The 23,159-nt window shown below is 39.6% G+C and overlaps 2 protein-coding genes across 2 annotated transcripts in view; both read left to right on the forward strand.

The window, feature by feature from the left end:
• tmem231 (transmembrane protein 231) overlaps nucleotides 1–6,725 on the forward strand; it is an 8,828-nt gene extending 2,103 nt beyond the window's left edge. Inside the window, exons 3-7 of the mRNA XM_005751217.2 lie at nucleotides 934–1,062; nucleotides 2,588–2,731; nucleotides 3,418–3,499; nucleotides 3,587–3,692; nucleotides 5,701–6,725. Of these exons, the coding sequence (XP_005751274.1) occupies nucleotides 934–1,062; nucleotides 2,588–2,731; nucleotides 3,418–3,499; nucleotides 3,587–3,692; nucleotides 5,701–5,863 (624 nt within the window). The 3' untranslated portion in view covers nucleotides 5,864–6,725. The remainder of the gene's footprint in view (nucleotides 1–933; nucleotides 1,063–2,587; nucleotides 2,732–3,417; nucleotides 3,500–3,586; nucleotides 3,693–5,700) is intronic.
• Nucleotides 6,726–14,830: 8,105 nt separating this feature from the next.
• The window catches only part of chst6 (carbohydrate sulfotransferase 6), a 12,086-nt gene continuing 3,757 nt past the window's right edge, over nucleotides 14,831–23,159 (forward strand). Inside the window, exon 1 of the mRNA XM_005751220.1 lies at nucleotides 14,831–15,010. The gene's annotated coding sequence lies outside the window, so the exon portion shown is untranslated. The remainder of the gene's footprint in view (nucleotides 15,011–23,159) is intronic.

A 23,159-nucleotide genomic window follows, 5' to 3' on the forward strand; every position in this document is an offset into this window, starting at 1 on the left:
TGTCCCTGTATCGATACATTATTAGCAAACAAAATATCACGATACTACACAGTATCGATTTTTTCGACCACCCCTAGTGGTTTTTCATCAGTAGGACCCAAGCAGCAACTTATGGGGCTGAGAAATGAACATGCAGTTCCCCTGATTCCCTTTTGGGGCCTTCTCAAAGAGTAAGGAAGTCTCCATAGACTCCCATTTAGTGCTGTGGGGAGTTTTTGTCAATGTCACAAGGTTGCTGTTGAATTTCGTTTATGTGGCTGAGCCGTTAGCTTGCTTTGAATTAGGAGGCAGCTTTGTTAAGGCGAATGTACTCAGTGAAGCAATGTTTTTCAGGTGGGCCAGTTAAATGTAAATTTTGCTCGTTTATCTCAGGATGGTGGTGCATGAGATGCAGCTTCTTGTTCTTGTTTTTAGTGATTATTAAATTTATTTAATGCAATATTAATATTTGGTGTCCCCATGTTGATACAAAACTGCCTCACAAAATCAGTCAGTATAGAATAGCTGCAGATTTTGGCATTTATGTATTGGTTTAATATTTTTCAGCTCCAATACGAACTTGTAATAAATGTACAAAAACATTAGGTAAGTCTGCATTGTACCATCACAAAAGTACTGAAAGGCCTCACATGGCAATTACTTTAATTTTCTTATTTCATACAATAATTAATGATTTCACTGTGTAATACATTAGAAATGTCAATTATGTTATTTTTCCTTGTAGTCCAGTTGCTCAGTGAGCAGTTTGAGTTTACTGTCATTGAAAAGCTGGAAAACGTATTAAGTAGCGAGCCCTGGTTTAAAAAAGTGTCCGTTCCTGCATAATAAACATCATGTTTGTTACTGTTTATACTGAACAGTGGACAGATATGATTTTTTTTACTTTTAATAACAGTAGAGTCTGCTTTGTTCTTCTGTGACTGCACTTTGCAGGTGAGAGAAGAGGACCAGAACCAGGATGGGAAACTGGACCTCCTGGTCTTTCAGCTGCAGCTTCCTCTGAAACCCAATGAGCAGGTGTACAGCATTCAGCTGCTGCTCACCTTCAGCTACCAGCTCTTTGTATGTATCCCACAGCATTACCCACTCGCACAGACACTCCATGAATCTGTTAAGCTAGTTAGTGCAAATTAAAGGTTGCACATTGGGCCACAAATAACATGGTTCACCACTAAAGATGCTCCAAAAAGGCACCAACAGCAATAAGATGGCCAAGAGGTCCACGTTACTGACTTTAGATAGTTTAGGTTTGACCTTTCCTCTGTAGGAAAGGTCCTTCTCCACCTTTTAATCAGACAAGGCTTTCTACTAACTTTAAACCTGAGAAGGAGCCATAAAAAGTTTATTTCTTTCACTTACGAAACTAATGTTATGAAACGTGATAAAACTTGTGAGGTAATGGTGGGGCTGGAGCTAAAAGGCACAGATAACCACGTGATTTTTATCAGTTTTAGTAGCTTTGGGGATTTTTTAAAAGCCTTTTAAGCAGTTTTAAATGTCAATATTTCTCTCACTCTGCCTGCTAAAAATAGAATTAAAGCTGCAAGCAGCGACGAGAGGGCCCCCGCACCCTGGCATATATCCAGGTGCGCTGCGGTTGAGCCATGCTGGACACCTATGCCCACTAGGTGGCGATGGAGAATACCATCTAAAGATCTCTGAAGCATATCAGACGTTGAACCACAAGTGAAGACGGGAAATAACCTACTGTGTATTTCCTGTCTCCACTAGGTGGCGCCATAAGTGTGACCTAATATTGGCACACAGATGTCTCTAGACTCGCATCGAGGCTGTGAAGTTTGGGGACATACTGGACGATGTTTAGCTGAGATTTGACAATGTCGTGTCCTGTGGCGAATGAGTGAAAATTAGCGTGCCGCCAGGACCACGCCTTTTCGTGAAAATTCAAAAGCTTTGCAATTTAACATCACTGAAGCCTTTAGATTGTACTCACCAAAGCTCATGTAGATCTGATAAAAACCCTAGGAGGAGTTAGCTAACGTACGAGGCCTGAAAATGGACGAAATTGCCGCAAAATTCCACTTTAAATTAAAAATGGCTGACTTCCTGTTAGGTTTAGGTCAATGGGCCACGAGACTTTTTGTTTGTCTCATGTTATACATGTTTACCAAATTTGACTCATGTAGCTCAGCTATGTGTCTGTAATACTTCTTAATAGCCAGCATTGGTGGCGCTCTAGAGCCGTTTTGAAACGCTAAATCGGTAAAATATGTAGATTTTATGTAAATTTTCAGCAGATCTGAGGCGTATGCACTATTTGAGGCTCAAAAAGAAGTTTTTGAGCCTCAAATAGGCGATTCATTTGCCTGAATATTGATAAACAACAGAGCAGATACAATAACCTTCACACTTTTAGTGTTTGGGCCCCAATTATTACATGTGTAAACACATTTTTCCAGACAGGTAATAAATATTACCTATTTAATAACAGGTATTTCAAAGTGCTGTAAATAATAAAATGTGGCCTTCAGTGTGACAGCACCAAAGCAGGGTTTTCAGGACCATCTACGGCTGGTGGTTCAGCTAAAGCAGAGCGTAATATTTGTTGTTGTTGTTGTTTTCCCAGCGGATGTCCACCGTGGTGATGCAGAGTCTGGCATACATGCAGCACTCCTCTTCTGTCCCCGGAGCTAAGCTGTTCATCAGCGGAGACCTGAGGCTGCAGCAGAGAACGCCTTTGCCTCACAGGGGGCTCTACAATATTTATAATGTAAGAGGACACGGGATCACCACCTTTTTCTCTCGCTACACCCTTTAGAGTAGATGAGTGCTTTGCTACCACATTCTGAGCCTGGAGCGGAGCAGAAAGGCACTTTTAAGATCTGATATCCAAAAGCTTCGTGCTTCAGTGGTTAGTGTCATTGTAGTATGCATGTGTTTGGTTTGCTAACAATGTTTGCTAATGTTAAATTAAACACACCAACCACATCCCAAGTGTCTTGCTTTACAAGAAGGGTCATTCACAGCAGAACAGTAGCTTCTTATCTTTTCTGTCTTCTGTAAAGGCGTGTATTTGTTAAGCACTCACTGCCACTGTAACAGCCCACTGAACGCGCTTTTAAACTGGGTGTATACATGATGGTGTCAGAGAAGCACCTGCCCAAATTTGTATCCATATGGTGTCATTTTTTAGAATATGTGTGACTTAGACATCCACAGCAAATGTAACTCCACATAAAACAAAACAAATCTGCATAAAATACTCCTGAAGTATTAATCTAAAGTTTACTTCAATATCAGAGTAATTCAGCTAGTGATTTTAGCCATCGCAATAACCCCGTATAAAAATATATTTGCAGTACACCATGCATCTTTGCTGTGTCAGTGTTAATACATGCTGTGGGGGATGATTATACGTTAATGTGCTGTTTTCTCTTCCTCCGCGTTGATGCTAAGGTGTCGGTGATCGATGGCTCCAGCCCTTTTGCGAGCGCGTATGACCTCGAGAACATAATCAGGAGCTACCAGAACAGAAACTGTGAGTTGACAAAGGCGCCGCTCTTGTTCGGTTTAATTTAAATTTAGTCAAATTTTGCAAGTGTGTATATTTTTTTTCCTGCCACAGTGACCACAGTGCTGTCCTGCCCAATCCCCGTGTGGACTATAGGACGAGCTGCTGCTGCTCCCTTTGAGCTTAAAGCTGAAATCCGCTACCCTGTGGAGGTCATCAGATATCCTTTTGATAAATACATTAAAATGGACATGTTTGTTTTCACATAGAGTAACCTTCAAAAAAATATATCTTTGAATACTTTCTATGGATAAGGTTTATTTAAGGTGGGACGCTGCAGACAAAGCATGTTTTTTTCATGGACTGTTCAATTTTGAGCTTCCGAGGTATTTTATATAGTCTTGTCAGTCCTCTGACATGCTTTTGAGATGGTAATACAAAGGAAATGTCCAGAACAAACACTGAGGTGCTTGTTTTACACCTCTGGTAATGCACGAGTATGTAAATTACTGTCATTTCCCAATACAAAACTTTAACAGTCATTTTCTTACACTCTGACATACTCTTCCACGTCATTTGCATACACCAGAGTTTCCTGTTTTATTCCTGCCTGTATCGTGATGCTTTGTATGGCCTTTTTGGCTTTAGAATATGGATTTCATTGTGTATTTTCTGATTCATGAAGTGATAAAGAGAGATCTCAAACACTACCTCTATAGAAACCTTGAACTCATTTGGGGTGATCCTTCATTTGGATATTTGTGAAACCTCGTAATGTAAAAAATGATTATAAATAATTTAAGTAAACTTTCTGTCAGTATATGTTAGCTCCATGTCTCCAGAAGTCCAGAAACATTTCATAATAAAAAAGAGGTTTATGATAAATTTTATCTCATGTAAGTAGGCTTTTATTGGACATGTTTTCCACAGCAGTACTGTGCATGCATAAAACTAGGAAGGTAAAGGGAGGCTGTAGCAGCAAACCTCTGAATGTTTATTCTCTGAAAAATCAAATATTATTTCATCTTTACTCAATCAGGCGTCACATAGCTTTGTTGTTCAAAGCACTGTAAAATAATTCTGCAAAATCACTGCGTCAGAAAAAGTAAGTAAAATGAATGTGGTGAGTTAGAATAACATGCAGTAGCTTAATTAACTAAGTGCTTTAATTTAGCTGGTAATTCAGCTCCGTTTGCATGATATTAACATTTTATGTCAGGAGACTGGGATGTCGTTTTCTTTGTCCCATTCAGTGCTTTACTTATTCACATGCTAAACTTTGCTATGAAGTTTTGGGTGAAAGAAAAATCAGGTAAAATTAAGAAACTTGTAAAACATGAGTACAGAAAATTTAGAGCAGGGATGTTAAAATCATTAAAGTGACTTAAGTGACTTAAAAACTTGAAGAACTTTTTTGTCATTGTAGTTATACAACAAAATTTGTTTGGTAGCTCACAGAGGCCAGCAGCAATAAAACAAGAAACAGCATAGTAACATAATACAGTCACATTATACAGTGGGCCACATAATAACGGATTGGATTTTATATAGCGCTTTTCAAGGCACCCAAAGCGCTTTACAATACCACTATTCATTCACTGTCACATTCATACACTGGTGGAGGCAGCTACAGTTGTAGCCACAGCTGCCCTGGGGCAGACTGACAGAAGCGAGGCTGCCATATCGCGCCATCGGCCCCTCTCCAGCCCACGCTCAGCCCACGCTCCAACGTTAAGTGGGCCAGAGGTGTTAGACTCCCCTTTCTGTCACTGCACAGAGGTTTAACTGCACATTTAATCCTGGAGATGTCTTAATATAAGAATAAGAAGTGCAAATACAACATTACATTTACGTCATTTTTCTGCACCGTAGAGAAACAGATGTGTAAAAGTTAAAAGAAAACGTTCTGGTAGTTCATTGTTCTAACATGTAATTATCCTGAAAAAAACTTCTGTCATTTAATTGTTTGTGTATTTTATTTAATTCATTTGGTGTAGTGTGAATGACCTTAAAAAAAGGTCATTAGTAGTAGCAGAAGCTGTAAACCGTGCCAAAATACAGTTAAAAATTAAAAATGTGTGCCGTTGCATTCACATCTGCCAAAGCAGTCCAGAGGCCCAGACTGGAGTCTTTGTTGGGCTGATTCTGATTCTAATGTTTGACACCCCTGATTTTGGGGTGTGGTGTCTAATTTTTGTCATTGTTTCTGCCTTGACTTCTCCCTCCACCTATCGCCCCGGCTTCTGGGAAACCATCAAATTTGCCTGGATTCAATATGTCAGCATCCTCCTCATCTTCCTCTGGGTCTTTGAACGCATCCAGAGATTTGTTTTCCAGAACCAGGTTCTGACAACTGTCCCAGTCCCAGTGGGAAAACCCCACATGTCATGATGGTAGTGCTTCGACCTCCTTATGCAGCCTGCCCACAATCTTCTTTTTCCTTGTTCTTCTTTGAACTTCTTTCTGCTGTTGCCTCTCGTGTGTTAACTCAGGTTTACAGTTAGCAGTAAGTGCTGCCCCATCATTGTCCAGAAAACCTGTTTTGGTGATCTGAAACACATTCACACATTAGGACCAGGCAGCATCCTCGCAACACCAGTACAACCAGCACCCATGTTTGTCACACTGCTGCACATTCAATTTTAAAACTGCTTTGATATTTGTTAGAAAGCAGAATCAGTCTGTCTTTTGTTGCACGCAGGAACTTAAAACACAAAAAGTAGTGTCTGAAAGGTTCAAGGTTCCTTCTTTTGTGCAGAGACAACAGTGCACGTAGCGCTGATTGACCTGTGCTGGCACAACTCAACAGCTGCCTCTATACGATAAAGCGCACTGAAGTTATACGACTCACAGATGTCCCGTTATGTGTTGAAAACAAACTGTCTGCTGTAGTTAGGAATTTGTAGTTGGCAGTTTGGAGATATTTTTTGTGAGAAACAGGAGTTTCTGTATGAATGAAATCCCATGTAGCAAATCTTGAAGATTTTAAAATTTTATTTCTTTTTTCTTTACCACCTGAGGAGCAATGGAGCAACCTCCTCTAATAAAGCTGAATAGTTGTTCTCTGAAAAGTGGATCTTTTTCTTTCTGCTGCTGTTTTCTAGCAGTTTGTGCTATTGTGTGAGTGTATGTGGCAGAATCAGTCTTTTGTGTTGTGGCATAATGGATAATAAATATTTTTTACAGTTTTAACTATGTGTGTCTGCTTTAACCATAACATGTGTGTGATGATTTCCTAAGAAATGAAAACTAAAACCTGTTTTTTTTTTAAGTATTCAGACTTTTTCTGAAGCAACCTGTTGTTTTTTAATGTTTTGTGACTTTTTCACGAAGCCATAACCTCAACTCACAACAATATTCATCTTAAGACACTTTATATCATAGGGTTAATAACCAATGAGCTAATGATCTCCTGTGTGAAAGCACTTCAAAGGAGTTCACAACAACCGAGCTAATGAAAGGCTGCCAGTAACCAGAGATCATAAATGTGCAATCCTAGCATGTGAAATACCAGAAGGAACTAAGTGTGAGAAAATGAGATAATGTTAATCATGAGGTTCAAAAGAATTAATGGTTAACCGATCCTATCATCAGAATATTTAGACAGAGCAAATGGCCAACACAGCTCGAACTGGCTGAAGGATGATTCTCTCCATGTCTTGGAGTTGTCCATTCAGGACACAGCCCTAATCCTCAAGATTAGGACAGAAGAATTTTTCTTTGTGTGTTAGGAAGCATTCCTGGTGGTGCAAAAACCAGTTTCTCATTAACATTTACTCTTGGAAATAAAAAGGTGACAAGCATTTCATGTTTTATTACACGTCCTTTAAGCTTTGGTGCTTGGAGGATGAGGAGGAGCAGTGTGTGTGTGTTGCTGGTTGGCTTGACCGATGTTTTTGTAGCAGTCCAAGCTCCTCTGTGTCTCTCCCCTTTTGGCCATTCAGGGCTTTGCACAAACAGCAGATGTTTTTATTCAGTGTGCGTACAACATGGACAGCCAGCAGACTGTGAGCAGAGTGGTTTAGAATGGCCAACTTCACTTTCAAGCCTTTTAATATGTCACCAAGTTCTCACTGTTAATTGCAAAATTCATGAAACACCCCCCATTTCTTTATTTGTTGATAAGAAAATGGGAAATTGGAGCAGCGATTTATTCATACATCTGCAAACATACATGGAAATACAGATTATAAGGCAAAAATAGAGTCTGTATAAATCTAAGTTTGAAAGTCAATATTTAGTATGACAACTTTTAAACCAATTATATAGATAGTTTGGCTTCTTGACAGCATTGAGAGAATTCCTGATCAGGCTTCAGTAAACAGTAGATGAATTGGATCAATTGACCTCTGATTACCTCTGTCTCTGATGTCTGTTACCCCCATTTTTTTTAAGGACAACATGTTCAGATAACCCTTGTGCACTTGTCCGGGTTCCTTAAAACTTTTAATGATACAGGTGCAGAAACACTGTTGTTATTTTGGGCATTTTTCATAGATTTAACTAAATAAAAGGCAACAAATGATGTTTTCTGAGATACACTGCTAGTAACAAAATGCCTAAAGATACAATTTAAAATTGGTTCTTTGCTAAGTTGTCTGTTATGTGTAGTAACCACACTGATTTCTACACACACTGATTTCTACACACTGGAAACCACACTGGTTTCCACACATCAAGAGACTGAGCTAGGAGCCTTTTGATAGTTGAATGATTTACAGATCGGTGTTCAGTGGATTTAAAAAAGTATTTCCTGAATGCTTAACTTAAGAACACTTTTACACATTACAGGAAAATTTGGCCCATTGGGAACAAAATATGCAGAAACAAAGGGTGACTCGAGACATTTGCACAGTACTGTATCTTGCACACTATTAGCAGGCTCTGTAGTTACTTCATTTTGACTTTGGGCGTATAGGCTGCAGTACTGCACTCTCTTCCTCCCTGTGACTCATCCTCCACGGAGAAGTTTTTTAATGTGTGCATGTGTGTTTATGTGGTTCTGTGCCTGGACCACAGCATTAGCTCATTTAAACCAATCAGTCAAAGTTTGTGCTGGACGAAACGATTTAGTAACACCCAAGCAGCTCAGCAACTTCATCTCAGAAAGATCATGTCTTAACCATTCTGTGGGTACTACCTTTTATTCATTCTCAAGGTCAGATTATCTGAACATATAAAGTCTTGGCTCACTTCCTGTTGATGTCATTATCTTTATCATAAACGTGCTGCATGCTCTTAAACAAGAAAGGAAAAGGTGTTTTATTATCAACTAAACTTTACCCAAAAGACACAGAAAGGACACGCTGCTGCTATATTTGGTTAATGTTTCATATTAGTCAATTAGATTCATTATTATAAGGATGTTTTTGCATCACCACAACAGCACAAACATAAAGTAGAATATGTGACTGGAATATTATACCTGACGATCCTAACTTAAAGCCTTAAAAAAATCAAATGGGTGCGTTTTTCTGACTAGGATGCCTGTTTAGCTTAAGAGAGGTGGACTGCTGTCCTCACAGCCTCACAAGTTTTGCTTTTTATTGTTTCATTCATTATGCTGATGATTTGTGACTTTCTATGCACTGACAAAGTACAGGAACATATTTAAAGGAAGACGTTAGCAAAGAAAAGTGGGATAGTCAAGGAGATGAAGAAAGTTGGCAGGAGTGCTGAGAGGGTAGGTGTAAGGCAAAGAGAGAGGGTGCCAAAGGATAAAGGCTTATGGGCATTGCATGTGAGGCTGGGCACTGAGGAAAGGACTATAGGCACAGACACTGAGCTGTAAAGGGTGTGTACTGAGTTAGGGTGGTTTCGGATAGAGATCATAATGTACTAACAAGTGAAGAGAGTATGCTGAGAAGATGGAAGGAGTACTCTGAGGAGCTAATGAATGATGAAAATGAGAAAGAGAGGAGGATGGATGGAGGAAAGTGAGTCAGGAAGTGCAGATTTCACATATTACACTATGAAGAGTGGAAAGGTGGTTCAGATGGCATGTCTGTGAAATATGAAGATCTTTAGGAGAGATGGCTTCTTTTAAACAGATTGATTAACATAATTTTGGTCAGAGGATTCCTGAAGAATAGAGAAATCCAATTTCAAGTTCAAGGGTGACGTGCAGAGCTGCAGTAACTATGGAGAGATAGGGGTAGAGTCCCAAGAGAGGAACTGCGGTGCTGCATGAGGAAGTCAAGACTGACAGAGAAGTCTGTAAGGACGGACCTGTAGGAAGAAAACGCACAAGTGTTGAGGCATGCAGTAGGAGTGACAGATGGATTCAAGGTCGGGGTGGAAGTACATCAGGGATGGGCTCTGAGCATCTTCTTGTTTGGAGTGGTGATGGACAAGGTAAATTTAAAATACCTGGGATCGACCAGCCAAAGCAACAGACAGTGCACGCAAGCGGTGATGAAGAGTGTTGGGTGATTTGTAACAGAAGAGGTGGTAGTGAGGCTGGTATGAGGTAGGGTTTGGAGACAGTGGTACTAACACAAAGACAGGAGTGGAGCTGAAGATGTTAAGATGGAGATTAGAAATGAGCACATCAGAAGGAAAGTTCAGGTTGAATGCTTTGGAGACAAAGTAAGTGAGGCTGGGATGGTTTGCACATGTGCAGAAGAGGAATAGCTGATTGGGCAAATGATGTTAAGTATGGAGCTGCCAGGTCAGATAAAAAACAGGAAAATCCAAAGCAGGTTAATGGATGTAATGAAGGAGGATGTGTAAGGGTTGGTATGAGAGAGGAGGATCGTAGCGCTAGATTGAGATAGAGGCAGATGGTCCAGAATGGCGACCCCTAAAGGGAGAAGCTGAAATTAAGAAGTTTTGTTTCTACCTTAACTTTAATTTAATCTGTAATTTCAATATTGCAATCTGTTATTTTGCTTTTTATAAAGAGTCAACATAAATAAAGTTAGTATTGTGGTCTTATTAGTAACAATAGCTTAGTGTTTCTACAACCTTGTTAAATGCAATCTGTTTCCATGGGCGTATATGCAGCATCTTGTGGAAATCTCACCAATAGATGTTGAAATTACTAAGGATGGGCCAACAGGTCCATTCACAAAACAGGGTCGTAGACCATTGTTTTTTGGGAATGCAGGGACAAAGTAACAAAGAGCCATATAACCAATAACAGTGCTGGCTCACTTCAAACTGGAAGTCTCCTGTTTGAATGAAAGAGCACTCTTTTTAACACCTTATTGCAACTGTTACAACTAATTCCACATCATTGCCCAAAGTCCCTCCTCCGCCTCCATCCAGCTCTTACTGGTCACCAAAAAGCTTTTCTTTCAGCTGCAGAGAGAAGGAAAACAGGATATGAGTCTGGGTCTTACAGGAAACAGGTGCATCCCTTGTTTGCATCTCTTTTTTCAGTGTTTCATTGCTTTTCCCAAGTTCCACTTTATTTTGCTCTAGAGACAGAGCATCAACATACAGATTTCTAATTCTTCATCCCAATGAAAACAATGCCAAAAATAATCTCAAAGTTTTATGAAAACACTCCCAGCTATTAAAGTTTTATTATAATCAAGAAGAGAACATGTGGCAAATTTTGCTTATTTTTCACATTTTTGCTTATTTCTTTTAAAATTATTTTTATGTTATTACCATTTTTGTCAGAGCAGCAAAGTAAGAACTTCTGCTTCACTAAATGCCACAAGAAAGGAAGACACTGTGACAGCTGGCATAGCGTGAGAGGCCTATGACCGGTTGCCAGTGTGCTGCAGGGCTTGCAAAGAGAAACAGACAACCATTCACTCCTAAGGCCAGTATAAAGCAGCCAACTGACCTAACCAACACACACGTCTCTGGGAGAAAGAATGAGAACCTGGAGAAAATTCATGCATGCACAGGGAGAATGTGCAGAGTCATAAAGGTCCCCAGCCTGGAAGTGCAGCCTGTGCAGTGAGGCAACATTGGTGCCATTAAGGTACCAAGCAAGTTATTTTCATTATTAAAAGGAGGAAGTGGGGAATTAAAAATCAAAATCATTTGAAATGTGCAAATTTCCTATGAAAAATCGAAAATTCTACTAGTAGTTCTACACAAGCTCAGGGGAAGAAGAGGTCGGTTTGTGAGTCTGGAGGTGTGGGACAATCCAGATATTTGCCCGAAAAAGAAAACACAGAATTTTCCATCATTTCATAAAAACGAATAAAAAATCTGGAACATGTTACTCATGACAATTAAAAAAAAAAAAAAATCCAAGAATCCATATCAAAATATAGGCTCACCAACAGTAGATTTCTTACATATCAGCAAATGAAAGTTGCTGTAACATAGCTCTACATGTTGAATTACTATTATGTCCAAGTTAAGAGACATATATGTCGTGATAAGTTGTGTGTGGCAGGCAGAGTTGCAAACTTCTATGCAGACTCACAGCAAATTACTGTAAATTCCAGTTACAGCAACTTTTCATGCAAGTGAGGCAGGATATCTTTACTGCAAATGTATTTACAGTAATGGGTTGGCAATAACATACTGGCATTCATTTGCCAGCAACCTGTGTACTGTCCTCAGTGTTTTCCATGCTTCCAGAAAAACAATGCACAGTATTTTCTAGTATTCATTTGTTGTTTTACACGATATTATCACAATCTGGGCAATCAAAACAACATGTGAAACATAACTTTACCCCACCAAGTAGCAATGGTACAGTATACATTAAAAGTGATTCAGAAACTGTAGCTTAAGATAAAGCACAGAATCAGTGACTTCTTTACTGGACACGCAAAGAATTCACAAAAGCTCAGTGATCCGAACCTGTAAAATCTATGTACCTTGTTACGGATTCAAATATTGGGGATGGATACAAGAGGAAAAACCAAAAGAACAACACTGGTCCGGCCGGGTTGAGTCAAACAATGATTTTAATGGTCACACGCGTGGGAGATGGACACCGTACGCAGACGGCATCAGATCTCAAAATGGTGGAGCATTGATCAACCTCTTATAGCATCTAGTGGCCCCCACCTAATCATAAAAACCTAAACATTCACATCCTGTCTCTCACACAGCGCCTAAGCTACGACCTTGGCTCCCTGTTTATCTGCTCCTGCTGAGATGGGGCAGAAAACTCCAGTATATTCTGTTCTCTTCTTATCAGACAAATAAGGCGATGACTTTCTGCAAACAGTATTGCTTATAACTCAGCAGTATAATGCATCATAAAAAAATATCATTCATTCACAATAAATCAGCAGTCTAATGTAATGCAAATCAGTTTAACAAATGCAAGAGTTATCAGCTTCTTCTAATTCAGGAGAATAATGCAAACCAAAACTACATAATAATTCACAATCTTTAATTAGGGGTCTAACATGGCATAAAATAATATTATAATCCAACAACCTGCAAAACAAAAGGATGGTCAAACCTATAAGGTGCAACAAGCACAGATGCTGGACGAAACAGATGCTGCTTTACTGTGTGATGGTCCTGAGTCTGCCGACTCAGTGTTTTGTGTTTCTTTATGCTTTTGTTTATCCTGAGTATGTATTCTGTTTTGATTTACCGTTTGTTAGGTTTCTGTTCTGTGCTTACCCTGGTCCCACTTCTGTGTTCTGTCTGTCTATGCTGTCACACTGTCTGTTTGTGAATCTGTCTGTTTAGTTGGTTCAGTGTCTTGTCTGGTTCTGTGTCTGAGTTTCCTGTTTTATTCTGAAGGTCCCTGTCTCGTGTGAGTGTGTTCAGGTTACGTTTCCCCTGTCCCGTCACCTCTGACTTCTTCCAGGTGTGTTGCCCTCCTGTCTCTCATCCCCTGATTACTGCTGTGTGTATTTAAGCCCTGTGTGTTCTCCTGCCTGTTGTTGGTTTGTCTGTGTTCCACAGTGTCCTTTTCCCTGTCTGTGGCTCTCTGCCACTCTCCCCATTTTGTATGTTCTCAGGTTTGCTCTTTAGTTTTTCCAGTTTAGGTTTCTTTACTTCCCTGTCATCCCTCACTGCTTGTTTGCCACTACACCACCCTGTAAATAAACATCAGTCATCGCCTGCATTTTGGGTCCTCCTTTCCTCCAACATCACACAGCTCGCCTTGGCAGCCGTGACATACTGGCTATTAAAATTGCTTTGGTTCTCCTATTATCGACTGATTAAACCAATGACTGTAGAAAATACATTTAGACAGTCGTTGGATTGAACTATATCAAAGTTTACTTTAAGGCACAATGCTCAACGACACCTTGGTTAAGTCCCTTATCAAAACGGAGGATGGACACTTGAAATTGTAGCCTGCTAGAAAAGTTATGATGAGGGGCCCTTGCAGACAGTGAGACATTGTAATGAAAACTTAAAACCACCACATTAATGCAATGCGAGCTCAGTTGAATTATTCAGTAGTTTCCCCACTGAAAACGCTACGTCCAGATGAACAGAATCAATGTTTGGAGATTCAGTAGAGTTCAGCAGCTTCGTGCTTCTGCAGCCATGATGATAACCAGCATAACTGGGGAGGACACTGAGCCGATGAGCCAGTGCAGAGGAGGAGCCCTCATTTATCTTTGAAAGTAAAGAGAGACTACCCGGCAGCTTGTGCAGCTAGTTTTAAAGCGTGACTGTACTGAAAATAGCAAAAACAAATAGGATGGAAATGTTCTGACGACAATGTCAACTTTCCTCACGCGTCCTTGAGTTTATTGATCCAGTGTCTCTCCTGTTTGCAAAGTTATTTTTGAATAGAAAAGTAACTTGAAAGTGTGTATTTGCCAAAAACTGGACAAATGGACATCTGTTTTTGGTCTACATCTTTTGATTTATTCAAGCTACCGTAATAAGCCCGAAAGTGAGCTCAAACGGGGACATTGTGCCTTTCCAATAATACCTCATGTTTTTGGGTCGCCTCTACGTTCAAATAGGCAGGGCATCACAAAAAACGTTAAACTGGAAGATACTTGTTTGCTGGTTCTCAGGAGGATATGTGAAATATATGTCAAATGTATCCCTCGTGAATGATATCAAAATCTTGTTCACATTAAAAATGTCTTTTTAAAACGTAATCTGGCCAAGAGGACAGCACAAATATAACAATATAAAACATAACAATAGTTCTGTAAACATGTTTTCAGTGGCCAAAAAGGATCGGATGGGTTAAAATGTAAGTACAATAAACACAGAGTTATAAAGGTAGTGGCTGCATTGCAGCTGGTAACGGAGATAAAACACTGGGACTGGACCACAGGGCAGTTCTGTAGCCTACTGCACCACACACAAGAATAAATGTTGGGAAGGATGTCTGCCATCGATGCGCCGTAAATGTCGCCTTTATAACTGTTCCGTTACACCCATCCACGCACCCACCCACCTTCCACCACTCTCCTATCTCTGTGACCAGCAGCCCCCGCCCAGCCCTCTGCCAGCCCGTCAGCCCTGCACTGCCACCGGCCACGTCTCAAAACTGCGCCTTGTGCACGGCCACTACAAGAAAGTTCTCCGAGCAGCTGGTGACCGAGGGCGGCGGAGGAGAGGAGAGTTCAGAGGACTGTGGACAGGCTCCGGTGTCAGACAGCGCGACCGACAACAAAATAAAAGGTGAGACTTTTTTCTTTCTCTTTGGTGGAATAAGAGGTAAAAAAAAAAAAAAGACGAATAAACTACAACCCGCTCGCTTCTCTACGGTTACGACCCTCTTTTCTGCCCATCTTGGCGATTCTTTTACAACCATGTCAATAAATTCGTCTTTAAGACCGAGCAACGCAACAATGTAACGAAACTCCAAAGATCAGAATCCGTGACCACCCAGGTAGGCGCAGGGGACTCCATTACCCCCCGTTTATCCCCTCAGAGTTAGTTTGGTCTGTGCCGTTACACAGTCTTCTGTAATGTGATTACAAGTGCCAGCTACAAGCCTCTTCGGCCGTTTTTATTCTGTACAATATTTACCAGATTCCACGGGGTTCATTTGAAGACAGTGAATGAATGAAGTAATTAAAAGCTGCCAATATTCATGGCACGTTTGTGCTTCACAGACAGACATTATACGGGCCACACGCTGAGCAGCAGTCTAAAATGTGAGACTCTATCTGTCGTACAGATGAATATATATATATATATATAGCTATATTTTTTTTTTTCAAAAACATCAGGTGTAAAGCTATTAAATTTGTCACACTGCCTTTCATTTAAAAATTTTCTCTTCCCCCCAATTTTGAAACAGAATTTGACATAATGTTTATATATATATAAAAGAAAGAATGGTGATGGGTACTCCTGAGGCTCAGTGTTTGAACTAACTGTAAACTTATAGAGGTAATATGAGGAAGCCTGCTCTGCTCAAGTGCCCGTGTCAATCATCCTTAAATGTGGGCTTTCCTCTATAGCGTTTCCAGTGGGTAGTTGATAAGATTACTTCAGCTGATCTGCAAACACACAAATCGCTATTCAATGGAAGAGATAACAATAATAATAGTAAGTGGATTAAGAGCACTTTGTGATAGTGACAGTGGAGAAATCCACAGCAAAAATATAAAGTTACCAAATAATGTCTGAAAAAAAAGATGCATCCCAGCTGACTGGTGCATGGGTACCACTGACCATTACTTATGTGTGCTTTCGTATTAGTATTAAACTGGTTAAATATTCAAAGGGAGTGGAGATAAAAGACAAAGCAGTATTGATTACACGAAAGGGTGAATCAGTAACGGCCAAAAACAAAGCAAACCAAGAACACTGGCTTTGTTATTACGTTGTTCGTACTCTAACGGAAACTACAATTTAATTTTTGAGAAACACATCAAGGGGCTGTGACATCAGAGGAAATACTGGATGTGTCTATGAGTGTTTCAGGTTATGAGAAGAAATATGAGTCATAATGTCAAAGGTGTTTCTAATGGAGGATAGCTGAGAGACTGTTTCTATATAAGCACATGCTTAAGGAACATTTACAGAAAATAAACAAATTGTATGAGCTGATTTATTTATGATTTAGTTCAATTCATTTCATTTTTATTTCAAACGTGAATTCACAATCATTACAAAATATCATTCCATTCTTTTGTTTGAAACGGAGTAGGCAGAAGTATACACTTATTAGTCCCTACCGCCTCAAATTTTACCTCTCATTGATTTCATTTTGTTTTAGCCTTAAATTAAACAAACAACATATGAAGCAAAAGTAAATCAAAACAAACAAACAAACAAAACAAATAAACAAGCCCCACCACAGTATAGTTACTTTCATATAAATAAGGACTGAGTGGCAACATTTGCAGATTCACAAATGATGAGACAAACAAACTAAAACACTATTACGAACAACATTACCGCCCTGGGTTTACCCTGTTTTCTTCATTCTTATATTTGTTAAAAATCAGTTTTTTATATTTCACTTTAAACTGGTTTATGTTGTTACTTTCTTTAATTTCTTCTGTTAGACTGTTCCATAATTTAACTCCTGCTATTGAGATAGACATTTTTAAAAGTTGTTCTAACACTTTGTATTTTAAAATTCCATTTCCCTCTTTTGCAAACACTTTATTTCTTTCTTTTCTATCTTATTTGCGCTGTTTTAAACGCCACCAAGTCTTGAAATTTAATAGCTTGCAATAAATTGGTGGCTGGTGATTTGCTGAATATCAGCATTTATAACAGCTGATAAATGTAAATGCAAAAAGAAAGAAGAGGTGGAAAAAAAACACACATGAATCATGTTTTCAGTGTCAATGTTTGTTTCAGGTCTGCTTACAGAAGAAAACGACCAGCTCTTTACTGCACCCTGCTGTCAGAGCAGGGGAACGAGACTGGTGTAATAGGAGGCAGGTGAAATGAGAGATTATTTTAATATTAACCAAGATTATCAACACTTTATGTTACAGTGAGTATAGTAAAAGCCTCCCAACATGTGTTAAAGTAAACAGAGCGAGAGAGAAACCAACAAAGAAAGCACTGTTGTTGGAGATTTTCAGTTGAGTCACCCCACTTGGCAACAGTTTGATAAGCAGTAAAAACCGCTTTAAATATGTAAAGCTGTTGATGCAGTATGCTTGGAATACCTCCCGACTGCTGAACCTGTGCTGCTAGCTTCCTCCATGCTATATTAGCTGTGCTGCTGGTAACAGGAGCAACGCTTCTGCTATGTAGAGTTATAAATGCAGAGCAACAATGAACTGAATAGGACTGAACCTGTGTCCAGTATCAGATTGCGCATCCATAGAAGGTGAACGCAGAGTTTCATAGGAGAAAACCCCCATAAAATATCCAAATATACATTTTTGAAAGCACAGACAGGGACAACGGGCACTTTTCACGGTTTTTAACATTTGGCTTCATTTTAGCTGTTTGCACTTAAGAAGTTTACTCTTTTCCACGATTGGCTGATGGGCCAAGAGCACCCACAAACTCTCCTTCTCCTGGGAACAAACTAGGGATCATTTGCTTGTTTGGCCAATGTGTGAACAACTACGTCAAAAACTGAGCAAATGTTTATTTTTACTTTTCAGAAACAAGTACGGTTCAGGTTCACAAAGACTACAGAGTATGTGATAGGCCAGCTTGAAAGGCTCATTGATTTTGTTTATACACATATCGGCTCAAATCTTTTGTCATTTGTTTAAGAAGCTTTTTAGAGTTGGATCTGTACACTTACAAGATACAGAGTGGTCTAAAGAGCACTCTGCAGCTCTTATATGCATTCCATTACTAACTACAAACATCAAAAAGTACAATTAAAGAATGGCCACCTTCAGGCAGACTTCATGAACAAAGCGAGTGATTTAATTTAAGTGGATTGTTGAGGTTTGGCTGACTCTGTGGTTTATTTATCCACTGATCAAGCAGCTGCAAGACACCCCGAAACAACCCTGAGAGCCTGTGTTCTTTCATGCACACAGAGCTGAGCAGGACGAGCAGCGAGTGTTTTAGAGTAGCCGCTTTCTCAGAAATGATAATCACAAGGAAAGGTTGCAGCTGGCACAGCTCGCTATGCAGGTGCAATTATGTATGCTTCTTAGCAGACGAATATCTTGATCTCTTTGGTGTTGCAGCGCTGTAGTTCACGGTGCTGCTTGCCAGCACTGTTCTCCTCACAAAGACAGCAAAGTGTTTCCTGCACTTGGACTCACCACGTCTCTGCTGGCAAGAGACGCATCTGTTCCCAGACTCAGTCTCACTGCAAACAAACAGTGCACGAGCAGCTGCACGCAAGGCGTCGCACAATGTCTGCACACAAGACGCTGCAGATCCATGTTTACACAAGGTGCGTGTGTATAATATCACACAGTCATAAATTATATAAATCCAGATGAAGATTGGGGTATTAAACGCATTTACCTTTCGTTTACTTCTCCATTGTTCAGTGTGCTGTCTAATCTGTTCAAGACATAAACAGGAGAGAAAGTCTTAACATGTCAGCACCTTCATGAGTAATTAAATCTAAGAGGTGGGGTAATACCTAATGTCAAGTATGTTCTTCATGCAGCCTGATCAGGGCACTGCATTCAGATCAATTTAAAGGCTGCATGTGCAGGCTGCTGGGACTAGTTAGTGCTAGGGAACTGTGGCAACGTTTACAGCAATGAACTGTGCTGAACTTTTGCTCAACTGTGAGGTGCACATGGTTGAACCTCACAGTTGAGCATACATTTGAGACTGTCAAAAAATGTCTGCTCAAAAATGTTTTAGCCACTTACTTTAGCACTTGTACTGAGCACGCATGTCTTTTACAAAGAACCAGAAGCAGTCAACCATCAAGCTCAGATTACACTGTCCCCGGTATCAGTTTTTCCAACATTTTATTTGATCTTTTATCTTTTTCCACGCTCATCATTGACTTTGCCCAGATTTGGGTGAACAAAAGTGCATCTTCAGTGACATTTTGCACTCGTTAGCTGATGTGATTTTAGCAAAATTCTCTGCTCTGTGATTCCAAAGTAAATTTTGGACAACCTGCACTAATGCTTCCCAGGCTACTGATTCACTTGGCTCCGGTTTCCATTCAAACTCATCGTCAAGTATCAGTTCACAGATTTTAGAACCAACAAAAAGACCTTCATTAATTTTGGGCTTACTTTTCTGCAGAGCACACTTACTTTCTTAAATTTTATAATGAGTCGCTGTGTCTGTCCAGTCCAGCTGTCCAATACTTGGAACATAACTAAAAAAACGGGAACTTGCAAGACGAAAACAGATTTAAAATCAGTAAATGAAATTTGTCAAAGCACAGATGAAAGAATCCCAGCAGCAAAATGCCAGTGTCATTTATCATCCTCTTGTATGGAATCATATTTATAAACTTCATTTGACTAGTGCCCTGGTCAGCTGATTCGTCTCCCTACAAACAAAACAGTTCCACTGAAGTCACAGTACAAAAGAATTTGACAATTTTGAGATTAATCTTTTTTCCCACTGCGCCATCACACCTGATCTGCTCCACCAACACACTTGTAGCTTCATATGTGGTTTGTCCCGCTTTAGTTTCTGTGATCCCAAACTTAAGACAGATTGCCATCGCTCCTTGAGAAATTCATCTCCAGTATAAATGTTCTTTATATGTCTAACAGAAACGATGTTGATCTTGGGCGGCATTCTGCAGGCTTGTCCCTGTTTATCCACTGTGTCTGTGACACTGCAGGCTCATGTTAGCATTTCAAATTAAAGGGCAGATTACAGCCTCAGGCAGTTTTGCATGTGATGGATCCATGTCACCTTATGTCTGAGTGCACAGTGCTTGCTGTTTTCAGCAGTTAAAAGCCAATCGGGATTTTCATTTTTTTGACGATTCAGCACTTCAGTCTTACAATGCTAAATTGTGCAGCATCACCTCGGGGAAAGTTTCCACTTTTCCAGCTGAGCAGCCTGTTGAAATTTAAGAAAGTACAAAGTGATCTGAAACTTGACATTACCTGGCATTATTGCCTCTACATCAGATCTGCGCCCACATGCAAGTATGTGGACGCGCATTACAGTTTAAGCAAGACATTCATCCAGATATTTTAGTATTTAGTGATAGCTCAGTTAGAAAATAATACAATAAAATCCTGCCTTTCAGTACAAGTGAGTAAATATGGTTTGAAAGATTTCTTTTGCCAGTTGTGACAAGTTGTTAATTTTTAAGATTATTTTTCTGCATTTATCTGAGAGTTTAAGAGGAAGGTTACTCAACAGGTAAGGGGTTCTTATAGGGAAAGGATCAGCAGCTAACAAGACTGTAACTTTCTCAGGTTTCATCTTCTGTTATTAGCTAAATGTCGAGCTTAGCGTGTGTTTTTCGGTGGATGAATAAGTGCTTGTCTGAAAATATTTGAGGATTGAATCTTTGACTGATACTTTCATGCACCAGGGGGGGCTGGAGCCTAGCAGCTGTCATAGGGTTGAGAGGTAGGGCATACCCTGGAATCTGAAAGAGGGCTGACACAGAGAGACACACAGCAATTCATACCTATGGGAAATTTGGAATCACTAATTAATAATTAACTAATTAAATACTTAATTCCCACTAACTTTGGACTGTGTGAGGAAGCCAGAGTACCCAGAGAAAACTCACACAAACATTGAGAAAATATGCAAACTCCACATAGAAAGGCCCCAGATAGACGAGTCAAACTCAGGCCCTTCTATCTGTGAGTAGCAGGTGGCTAAATGCCCTGACACCTGAACTTTTATTGAAGATTTTTTAAATATATCACCAAATCCCAGCAACAATCACCTCGAGGCAATTTGTATGTACCGTAAGGTAATGACTCTACATTGATACAGAGGGAAATTCCCAACAGTCAGACGACCCAGAGAAACAGAGAGAGCAGGAATACAGTGGCGTGATTAATACCTGTGTAAAGTTTCAGTGGTTAATGTGTGATGTTTAGGTCTGATTTTTTCACCATGTTCAAAATCAGCCCATGTGATTCAAAATGTTTAAGAAGGGTGGTTCACATCAGTTACCAACTAACTAGGTAGTTATTGCCACACTAGGATTTCACTATCACTGTTTCACTATCTCGAGGGTCAAAAGTTGATTAGCTCGTGTCCCAGCCTGTTCAGACATCTTATGACATACTACCATGATTTGCTTTATCATCCGGGATCTTGCTCTTCTTCCTTCTTCCTGCACTTGGCGAAAGAAGAATGCTGCCCGTATTTTCAACTGTCATCAGATGACAGCATTCCTGTCATAAGCCGCCGGTGAGGTGGCACGCCTCACATGTTAGCATGTTGCGTGACATTGGAACATTAGGGGAGAGATCAGTTTTGTATAGGGTTGGTTTAAAAGTATCTAAAAAGTATCAATAGAAAGTATCGCATTTAAAAGTGGTCAAAAGTTATAACTTTACTAAAACCATCTCATGTGCAATGAAGTAACAATAAAACTGGACCCTTTATTTTCTATGAAAACACATTTAATGTAAATGAACTTTTCTTTTTCTTCAATCCTTAAAAATGTACACTGAACAGCTACATAAAGGCTGCTTGCTACAGTGGCATGATGCAGGAAAAATCATTCAGGGAAGCCGTGCCAGTGTTTGCATTTTTCTCTCTGCACTAACCCGAGCTCTCTCTGCATTCCAAACCAGCATGAAGTTCTCCTGCAGCAGCGAGGGACACAAAGTCCAACAAATGTCTCAAAATCCACCAATTAAGGTGCAATCATGCTTCTAACTTGTTCTCTGGATGACAGCTTTGCTTGTAAATGTCACTGAATTCTCAGCACAGTCTTTGTTTTTAACATGTTTAGTCCAGTGGAAATGCTTCAAAGATTTCAAGATAGGCAAGAAAAAGCACAAAAGTCATTTCCATATTCTGTCAGGTCTCTCATATATGAAAATTACTCTTGTATATGAAGATTGCCCTGCAAAATTGGTTAAATTGACAAATATTGTAGAACACATCATAAATAAATAATAATAATAAAAAGCAAGCAGAATGGGAGGTGGTTCTTTGGGATTCATGTGATTTTGTAATGGAAACTCTGAGTCACTTAAAATAGACTGTGACGATGGATGTATGCTCGTGCGTATGTGTAGAAAGAATGAGGTAAAAATGCACTGAGCTAATTACAGACACAGAAGTACAACAGGAAAAATTTGCAAGAGCGTTTTGCAATCTTATCTGCTTATCTGTTTTATCTGCACTGAAAATGAAGGTGCAAACATGAATGGGTAAAAATAAACCTGAAAAGGTAATGAATGGATTCAAATACCTTTTCACAGTTTTTGCTGAGATTGTGCCGGAAGGTCTGACTGTGCTGTGTGTAGCACGTGACTTTGTCAGGTACAGTCAGTGCATGATGTGTTCCAAGTGTGAGGAGTGTATCTATCAAATGAACCTATCTTTGGTTTATTAGCTGTCAGTACACTTAATAATATTAGCAACACATTATTTACAAAGTTAGATATAAACATTATATGGGCTAACAGATATAAGCTAGTGACTTAGTCTGACTGGCTGAGTGTCATTTGAATCCTTTTAAATTGTTGAAACTTGCTCAGCTTGTAATTTGACGCACAGACATTAGCCATAATCTTTGCAGACATCTCTATAAAATGTCTAAGGTGAGACTTTAGATGAAAACAAAACTGCAATAGAATAAGAACACAATGGATTTCTAAGTAGTGCTCTTAAAGGATATTGCTCCACTTCTTTGACCTGAGTTCACTCTGCACTAGTTTATTGTTAGGTTCTTCATCTATGTAAAATGTTTCTTTACTCAGGGCTTATAGGCTTAAAGCTCATTAAATCATCATTTCAGTAT

This window comes from Pundamilia nyererei, unplaced genomic scaffold (assembly GCF_000239375.1).
Source record: "Pundamilia nyererei isolate P.nyererei 1_Seehausen unplaced genomic scaffold, PunNye1.0 scaffold00303, whole genome shotgun sequence".
Taxonomy (NCBI): Eukaryota; Metazoa; Chordata; class Actinopteri; order Cichliformes; family Cichlidae; genus Pundamilia; species Pundamilia nyererei.